Source organism: Labrus mixtus, chromosome 12 (assembly GCF_963584025.1).
Source record: "Labrus mixtus chromosome 12, fLabMix1.1, whole genome shotgun sequence".
NCBI classification, from domain to species: Eukaryota; Metazoa; Chordata; class Actinopteri; order Labriformes; family Labridae; genus Labrus; species Labrus mixtus.
Window position 1 is genome coordinate 4395769 of NC_083623.1, and position 9528 is coordinate 4405296.

The window sequence follows — 9528 nt, forward strand, 5'->3', positions numbered from 1 at the left end:
TTTAAATGTTAACAGATTGACGACATCACTGACATCCGTCTGACGTCTGACTGTTTTAATGCTTCACTGCACGAGTAGAGGGAGAACGCCTCTCTGAGGACCTTTGCTCCTGCTGGTCCTGTTAAAAACCCAAAAGGATGGGGGCGGCATGTCAGTGGTCAGAAGGAGGCCTCAGGGTTCAAACAGAAGTAGAATCTGTGATTGAGACGAGCTGTGTTTAGTTTGACTTCAGAGGAGAAAGCAGGAAACTACACTCAACCATGACCACGTTTGACGACATCTTAGAGGAAGCTGGGAATTTCGGCCGCTGTCAGAAGCGCATCTTCGCCCTGTTCTGCATGGTCTCCATGCCCTGGGCCGGCGTCTACGTCGGCATCGTGTTCCAGGGCTACACCCCGGACCACTGGTGTCGGGACTCTGCGGTGGTGGAGAGGAGGCAGGAGTGCGGCTGGAGCCTGGCACACGGTCGCAGGCTGACGCTGCCTCTGGTCAACAGCTCTGGAGAGCAGCAGCAGAGCAGCTGTGAGCAGTACGACGTGGACTGGAACGCCACGGCGCTCACCTGCGACACCGTCGAGCTGGACCTCGGGAAAACTCCCACGACCGCCTGCAAGAACGGCTGGGAGTACGACTACGAGGGGAGGCAGTCCTTTGTCACTGAGGTGGGTAACACAAAAAACAGGTACAAGAACTAAATGACACTCTAAAAGTCCCTCTGCACCTTTAAGAAAAAGCTAAAGACCCAGCTCTTTCATGAATACCTACTAACTTAATGATGATGGTCTCCATATTATTGATGATGATGATGATGGTAATGACGATGGTTTTTGTTTGATAACGACGACTTATAAGATGGTTTCTATACTGATTAGAGCTCTCAAGAACTGCCCTCAATGTTGTGCTTTGCCTCTGGTCACTTCCTGTCAGCACCTGTGTGTCCAATCAGACTCAAAGCTGATCGTTTGCTCTTACTGACATTGTTCCCTTTTTTCTAGATCCTTGCTTGTGTTGTTCTTACTCTCTGATGTACGTCGCTTTGGATAAAAGCGTCTGCTCAGTGAATTGTAGAATAATTTCAGTTCTGCAGAATGAAGGATTCCCTTCCCTAAATTTTAAACCAATGAGTGTTGCCTTTTAGCCTCGTCTGTGCTCTTCCCTACGAATGTCATAATCAGATAAAATCCAAAAGATGTTCTAATAAATACTTAAAACATTAAAAGCAACTTTTTATCCACTTAAGAATAGAAATCATTCCATAGAAACATATTGCAGACTTGGAGTACTAGAATATGAAAAACATCTTTAAAAGAAAAGCTGCAGACAAAGAAGGCGTTTTGTCATCATGTACAAATGTAACTATGATCATGCAGTTCTTAGACAACTTTCAAATACAGCCTTTTATAAACAATTCAAATGGGAACCAACCAAGAGATATCTTAAAGAGCTACAGATTTTACTTGAAGAGGGTTTTCTTAATCCTCAAAAAGAATCAACATTCTTGTTGAATGAGTTTCCTCTAAAAGCCTTTTTATATATTTTATACAAACAGCCCCCCTGGTAGCCCTCTTGTCTCAGGAGTTGGATGTCCAACAGAGAGAATCTACATTTTTTTCTTCTCACATCAAATACTTTGTACCCACTTTGACATCCTTTTTTTTAAAAGACAGCTCCGAGTTCTTCAAAACACTTCCACCAAATATATTCAGATAAAGTCCCAGAATGATGACGTCGAGTTATCTAAGACACATGGTGGTTATTATCAGGGGGTTATCAGGGTCAACAAATTCTCCAAAGTTTTTCTGTCGTCCTGAAGGATTGTCGGCAAAATATGTAAGATGGTTTGAGAGATCAGATTTTAAATGATCACATAGCTGTCGAGCGAAGTCTTCTTCTCATGAAAAGTCAAACTTTTTCTCCAAACATCTAAAGCTCATTTCCCTAAAAAAACTGCTGAAGCATAGCTCTATATTCCTACGTCCCTGAACGTGGCTCTGCTTTTTCTTTTAAAGACATTAAAGAATGAAATAATCTGATCGTAAACTTTGCACCAACCTCCACACTTTCTCCCACAAAGTTAAAAAAATTGATTTTAAGGAAGCAGTCTAGTCAGCATTAATTTGACTCCATAACGTTTTTAATATATAGCTCTGTGTTCTTCTCTCTTATGAAATGTGTGTGTGTGAACGTGTGTGAAGATGATTGGTTAATCTGTATTTTACTTAATTAAACTACACATGTTTATACGTCTTAAGTTTATGACTTTAATAGTCCGAGGTATCTCAGGACAAAGTGGGAAGTAGCGTAAGGTAGAGCATAATTGAACAGAAAAGAAAGATTAGATTTTTGTTTCAAACATGTAAGACATAAAAATTATGATCAGACAGAAATGAACAGATAAATATTTAATGATTTTATTTAAGATTTTCATTTCTAGTTGTTTTTTTAAAGCTGAATCCAGCCTGAAGTGAAAAAAGGGTTCTCGTGAGGGAGATTATGATCTTGAAGAACAAAATAAAAGTCCCACACATCCAGACTAAATCACATCTTTTATTGACCTTATTCGTCTTTGTGTCGCCCCAGTTTGACCTGGTGTGTTCGGATGCGTGGTTGGTGGACATGTACCAGGCCACTCTTAACGTGGGATTCCTGATCGGGAGTATCGCCATCGGCTACCTGGCCGACAGGTAAGTGTGTCACAGGTTTGTTAGGATGGGTTTATTGTTGACGTGATGAGAGTTTTGTTCTGTTTCAAAGGTCTTTTTTTTAAAGTTGAGGGTCAGTTATGAAACAAAACAAGAAAAGTCAAATATTTGTCTCTGCTCCTCCCTAAAAAAAATAAAAAGTAAGCAGTCACATTTTTTAAAAGATTGATTTTATGTGTTTATTGTAGAGACAGGACAGAGGATAGAGTCAGAAATCAGAGACAGAGAGAGAGAGGGGAATGACATGCAAGATAGGAGCAACAGGTCGAGTTGGACCCAGGTCGCCTGCTACGGTGGCTGAGAAGTTCAAAACAAACTTAAAAAATGGGACACTCTCTTTGTAAAGCTTGAGACAATTTTACATTTCAGAAAACAAATTTACAAGATGCACTTTTACAAGCGATGATAGAAATGTACAAGTGGCAGAAACTTGCCGGAAAGGGAAGTACAAAATGCCAGAAGTGACTAGAGCCCGACCGATTAATCGACCGGCCAATATTAGCGAATCAAGTCAATATTGGTATCGGCTTATTTTGTCACAGATATTCGCCGATATTTGTAGATTTTTTTCACCAGTCAATTAACATTTCATTTGAGTTTCAGTGTTTGCAAAAAGTGTGTTGCACTTTGTAATTTTGGTTTGCACTTCCCAGCCACCGTACTAGAGTCTGTACATGGGGCACACAAACTAACAACTAGACCACCGGCGCCCCCAGCAGTCACATGCAAGAACTGCAAGAATGGATAGGATATAGAATGACCCCTTCACCTGGACCAAACCTCTCCCAAAAATAAACAAGTCAAATGAAATCAAAATTTGGAAAGGATAAAGGCAAATGAAAAAAAAAAATTAAATATAAAGTAGATACAGATCAAGAGAAACTGAAGGTTGGTATAAATTCTCAATCTCAAAATCTGCCACAGGACAAAAACAAAAGATGAAATCAGCGTGTAGAGGTTTAAAGGTTTGGCTGAGTTAAGTTAGTCATGTGACAAACCTTTTAAAGAAGGAGTTTTTCCCTTTATCACCGCCGTGTTCTCGCTGGTTTTGTTGGTTAAAAACAATCTGACCAAAGTGTGATTTTAAAGTACGAGGTACATCAGAGAATCACTGCTTCAAGCTCTGTCTTATAATTTTATCAAACTTACTCATGGCCTCAAATGTCTCTTCGGTACGTCTCCAGGTTCGGCAGGAAGATGAGCTTCCTGATGTCCAGCCTGCTGAATGGGATTGCAGGAATCCTGGTTGCCATTGCACCAGATTACGTCTCTTTGCTGGTGTTCAGGACGCTGTACGGGTTTGGAGTGAAAGGAGGCTGGGTGGCCGGATACGTGCTGAGTAAGAAGAATCACATGTGACCTCACAGCCGAGATTCTCAGTCCCATGAAGTTAAAATAATTGAAACGTTACTTCTTCTCTGTCAGTCACTGAGATCGTCGGGGTGGAGTACAGACGCACGGTGGGCGTCCTTTATCAGATGTTCTTCAGTGTCGGCATCCTCCTCCTCCCTCTTCTCGCCTACTACATCACTGACTGGCGTTGGCTGCAGGTCGTCATAACGATCCCCTACATCGTCTTTCTCTCCTACTACTGGTGAGAAACTCTTTATTATAAGAACTTTAACCTTTGACCTGCACAATATGTTGCATATTCAGGTGTGTTGGATATTATAGTAGCATTTCAATGATGCAAACACATTTCATATGAAGTATTTTCTCCCGTACAGTTCAAGTGAATTTCAGTAAAATTGGATTTGTTCACTTTTCTACTTTCCCAATCGTTCCCCCAAACATATGACACTCTTACTCTTCACACAGACTCTTCCAGATCACGTAACAAAAACAAATATTTCTGCATTCAACACTCAACTCGTCTACATTCCGCTTTTTTTTTTAAAGTAAGTTTCCAGTGCAGAATCATGAAATAATGAAGATTTTTCAGAAGATACAGGGTGTATATAGGTTAATGTCTTTGTGTCTATCCAAAAACATAAAGCCATACTAACCTGGATGTGCCAGCTGTGTTTAAACTGTACCTATGCTCTATCATTACGCTGATGATACTGTGATATTTCTCTCTAAGTAGGGACACTATGGAACTTTTTTCTTTTTTTTTGAAGGACCTTTCATACATAAAAGCATGCTGCCCCAATATGCTTCACAAAAAAAGCTGACACTGATGGCGATAATAACATTACACAGAAATTAAATGCACAGTAGGCTTATCTCGATTTCAACGCCAAGGGGGCTCTCAATCAAAACAATAACAAAAGATGACGTTGAGGCTGGCAGGGAATCATGGGAGCGCTCTCTGCTAATTCACAAACATCTGTACAGCAGGGATCAACTCCAGTCCCCCACAACCCCCAAACATAAAAAAAGCTTCACATTTGTTTTCTTTGCTTCATGAATATTTTCTGGTTGCAGGTTTATCCCAGAATCTCCCAGATGGCTTCTCTCTCAGAACAAAAAGGCGAAAGCGGTAGAGATCACCGAGGCCATGGCCAAAGAGAACAAGAGGACGCTGTCCAAGAACATCGAGGTGCCTGCTGGTTCAGCTCATTTTGTACTGAGTTGTTATGTCTTACAGTGGTAGCTTTATTTTTATAAGAGTTTCTAAGTAGTTGAAAGAATGGGGGGTGACTGGATGCTCAATGGGGTCAAAGTAGACAAAAGGCATCAGATGACCAGGAACTGCAAGGATGAAAACTGAACAAATGAAGAAGGATGTACTTAAAATTCCACTGGCTTAGTTAGCATGGATATTGCCTTGGTTGCTTTGTTATGTGAAGTTAGGTAATTATCTGAAAGTCTAATAGTTAGCTAGCCTGTAATTTGTCTATTTGAGTGAGACAGGTAAAGCTAGAGTAACGAAGGAGTTGATCTTTTTAATCAGCGAATGCCTCTCTATGTTTGATGCTACAGACTCTAGCAGATGATAACGCAGACTCAAACACGGCCTCCTTCATGGACCTGATCAGAACTCCAAACATGAGGAAACACACGCTCATACTCAGCTTCAACTGGTGAGTTTGTTTTAGTGTAAGAAGTGATCAGTGTCAGACTGAGGATTTTGGTTTCTTTCCAACACTAGTCGCTCATTTTGAGTTAAACCTTGTCTGTAACTGTTTTAAGATTTAGCAAACACAATAACAGCCCCAAAAAGATAAGATACTGGTGATGGAGAATAACATTAGGGACTTCCTCATTTAAGAAATATTCCACAATGACTCATATTCAAGCATCTGCAGTGGAAATTTTACAACAATTTCTCCTCTTTGTCTCTTCCAGGTTCGTCAGCGCTGTCGTCTATCAGGGTCTAATCATGAGGCTGGGCATCCTCGGAGGAAACGTCTACATCGACTTCCTCATCTCCGGCCTGGTGGAGTTCCCCGCCGCCTTCCTCATCCTCTTCACCATCGATCGTATCGGCCGACGCCTTCCCTTCGCCACTGCCAACATCGTAGCTGGAGCGTCCTGCTTCATCACTGCCTTCATTCCTGACAGTAAGACTCAGCCGACAGACGGAGAAGAAGATTCAGATCATATAGTTTCCTGAACATGTTTGAATACTTCGCTCTCCGTCCCTGCAGGTATGTTCTGGTTTAAGACGGTGGTGGCCTGCATCGGTCGGCTGGGGATCACCATGGCCTTTGAGATGGTCGTGTTTGTTAACACTGAGCTCTACCCAACCTTTGTCAGGTAATCATGCAAACTGTACAAACTCCTAAATATCTGTTTTGGAGGGGTTGCAGTTCCAGTTTGTTGTTATTGTTTTTTTATGTCCTTGTCTTTCTACCAAGTTTAAATGACCTGATATTCATTCCACCTCAACGAGCTCACAGAACGACATGGCAACAGTATTATTGGGCTGTGTCTAAACGAAACCAGGGATAAAAAAATAAGTTAACAAGCCGCCATCATCTGTTGGCTAAATTTGAGCTGTTCTGTTTAGTGAACTGTTATCTACTTTTACCATTACTTTCTAGGTAACTCTAATTTGACCACAATGTGAGGGACATCAGGAAGAACCGGGGCAGATCTCAGCTGCTCTAAAAGTCATAACAAACTTTAACTTTGGAGTAAAACAGGGAGTGCACAAGTCACACTCTATATGAGAACGGACACTTTAAGTACATTTAATAGCCATGCAGAACTCAGGAATTCTTCAGAGGAGGCTCAAGAATATCATACTCATCCTCTCTATGTGACATACACTACAGATGGTGTTTTGTTTTCCATCACCATGCCATTAATTAATGATCTAATATATGACTTTCCTCTAGTAGTGCGCAGTCAGTGAGTAGTAAGAGCTTCATGTCATCATTAAAGACCAGCTGCATTCACATGAAAAAAAGAAAACACATGGTTTATGAATATCAATAAACATTTTTCACAAAGCTAACTAGTCTGTGATGATGTAATGCAGATTAGTAAACTAACTTTTAACTATCTAGGGGATATATTCAGTATAGAATTAGCCAGATAATGTTGGTATTAAAGCATACATACAGTGGTTTGTAAGGAAGTTCATGTTTGCATTTATTCCAAGCTTTAGTACAGCTAGGTCTAACAAGTACAGCTCAGTTTATTGACAACTAAAGTAAGTCATATGGAGACAAACATGTTAAATTCAAGAAGTTAAATTAATCATAATAACAATGAAAATTAATCTCCAGTGTCAGAATAGCTCTCTGACATTGTCTGGTTGGAGCCTCTGTGCACATGTGCATTTTATGTGTGAAATAAAAAAAAACCGAATTTGTTGTTGTTCATTTGTGTAAAGGAACTTTGGAGTGTCCGTTTGTTCGACTCTCTGTGATGTTGGAGGCATCGTAGCTCCGTTCCTGCTCTACAGGCTGGCTGTCATCTGGCTGGAGCTGCCACTTATCATCTTCGGTTGGTTTCATATCCAAAACAATAAGTTCTAGATGTGATTAAACTGAACATGTCTAACATCAGCCGTTAAAAATCTGCTGTATCATTAAAGTTTAAAACATGTTTTATTGTGTTTCGCAGGGTCCCTTGCTTTCCTGGCCGGTGGTTTGGTGCTGCTGCTTCCTGAGACCAGAGGTGTGCCGCTGCCCGACACCATCGATGACATCGAGTTCCCAAACAAGTAAGTTTCCAGTGCAGAATCATGAAATAATAAATATTTTTCAGAAGATACAGGGTGTATATAGGTTAATGTCTTTGTGTCTATCCAAAAACAAAAAGCCATACTGACCTGGATTTCCCAGCTGTGTTTAAACTGTACCTATGCTCTATCATTACGCCGATGATACTGTGATATTTCTCTCTAAGTCCCATATAGATTAGGGACACTATGGAACTTTTTTCTTTCTTGTTGAATCTACAGACCTTACTCTCCTATCACTGATTGTTCTTCCTTTTAAATTCAATAATTGAATGTTTGTTTGTTTGTTCAGAATGAAAGAGAACGCAGAAATGAAGAACCAACAGCTGGACAACCTGCTACCTCAAAACAACGGCATAACGACCAACAAAGATCCAGAAATGGTTTAATATCTGTGAGAAAAGTATTTATTTATTGTTTAACACTGAAGCCTGTGGATACACATCGGCTTTATATTTAATAATAATAACAATAATAATAATAACAATAATACATTTTATTTATAAGCGCTTTTCAAAAACTCAAAGACACTGTACAAATAGTTAAAAACCGAAAGAACAGCACAGTAAGGACAGACTAACAGACATTGCAACATTACACACAAATCATAAAGATAACAACAATAAAGGTAAACTACAGAAAACAGAAAATACATCACAATCATACATTAAAAGCTTGTTTAAAGAGGTGAGTTTTGATAAGTGATTTGAAAGTAGGAGGGTCGGTGCAGTGTTGAATGTGTGTAGGGAGTGAGTTCCAGAGGGAGGGGGCAGCTATGGAGAAGGCTCTGCCCCCCCCAGGTTATTTGTTGTATTTGTTTTTGACTGTTAGTTAGTTAGTTAGTTAGTAAACTGTTATCTGTGTCCCTTATTATCAACAATGTGTCTGGAGTGAGATGGCTGACATTGGGCGACTCTTACAATGAGAGGAATTGAGTCCAAAGTACCAAACTGAGAGAGAAAAGTGTTAAGCTTTTGTGTATGTTTTAGGAATTATTTCAGAACTACATTATTACATTATTAAAGCGTTTTCTTCTACTATATTTTGATTCTTTGTGTTTCTTTATTTTCTATTTCTTCTCATATACTTTTCCTCCAACTTAAAAACATCCAGTACAGTTTAAGTCAAGGTTGATTTTGTATGTTTAGTTTTTAGATATTTGGTATCCTCTATGCATGTGAAGGTAGTTTGAACAAGTCACAGAAAAAGTGGCGACACTGCCGCAACCATGAAAAAAGGTGATCAGAAACGGTTTCAATCATGGAATTAAAATGTAAATGATTGTAAATTTAACTTACTTTTCAATGGCTTATTTAAACGTACAATATGTAGAATTGTATTAAAATGTTAACATTAAAATATCTAAATTAATAAAAAATTGGCTAAACCTATGTTATATCTTCAAGATTCAAGATTACCATTATTTGTCTCACAAAGTGAATAAATTGTCTTGGGCTCTTCACCCAAGCTGCAGCCATTAAAAAAAGACAACAATCTACATAATTCACATCAAACATAAAACAATAAACAGTATTTAGTAAAAGTTAAGTATATAAATAACATCAGGTTCTTAAAATACCAGTGCAAGCACGCAAAGACAATTCCAGTGCCTATCAGTCTTATTTGCCACTATTTCAAAGTTTTATAGACACAAGGATAAATTCATTTTCAAACCTCTGAACCTCCTCC

At 39.5% G+C, this 9528-nt stretch overlaps 1 protein-coding gene across 1 annotated transcript; it reads left to right on the forward strand.

The window, feature by feature from the left end:
* The first annotated feature begins 93 nt into the window (after positions 1–93).
* Positions 94–8881, forward strand: LOC132984697 (solute carrier family 22 member 2-like). The gene is made up of 11 exons (XM_061051585.1): positions 94–662; positions 2581–2684; positions 3887–4041; positions 4128–4296; positions 5130–5244; positions 5628–5728; positions 5994–6208; positions 6296–6404; positions 7489–7601; positions 7722–7821; positions 8132–8881. The coding sequence occupies exons 1-11, from the start codon at positions 261–263 to the stop codon at positions 8226–8228; spliced, it is 1680 nt and encodes a 559-aa protein (XP_060907568.1). The 5' UTR covers positions 94–260; the 3' UTR covers positions 8229–8881.
* The last annotated feature ends 647 nt before the right edge of the window (positions 8882–9528 follow it).

Bases quoted from the DNA above. Each gene is read 5' to 3' on its own strand.
- LOC132984697 (XM_061051585.1), top strand. From the start codon at position 261: ATGACCACGTTTGACGACATCTTAGAGGAAGCTGGGAATTTCGGCCGC. The intron at 2,685-3,886 runs GTAAGTGTGTCA...GTACGTCTCCAG, and splicing joins ATCGGCTACCTGGCCGACAG to GTTCGGCAGGAAGATGAGCT. The intron at 4,297-5,129 runs GTGAGAAACTCT...TTCTGGTTGCAG, and splicing joins GTCTTTCTCTCCTACTACTG to GTTTATCCCAGAATCTCCCA.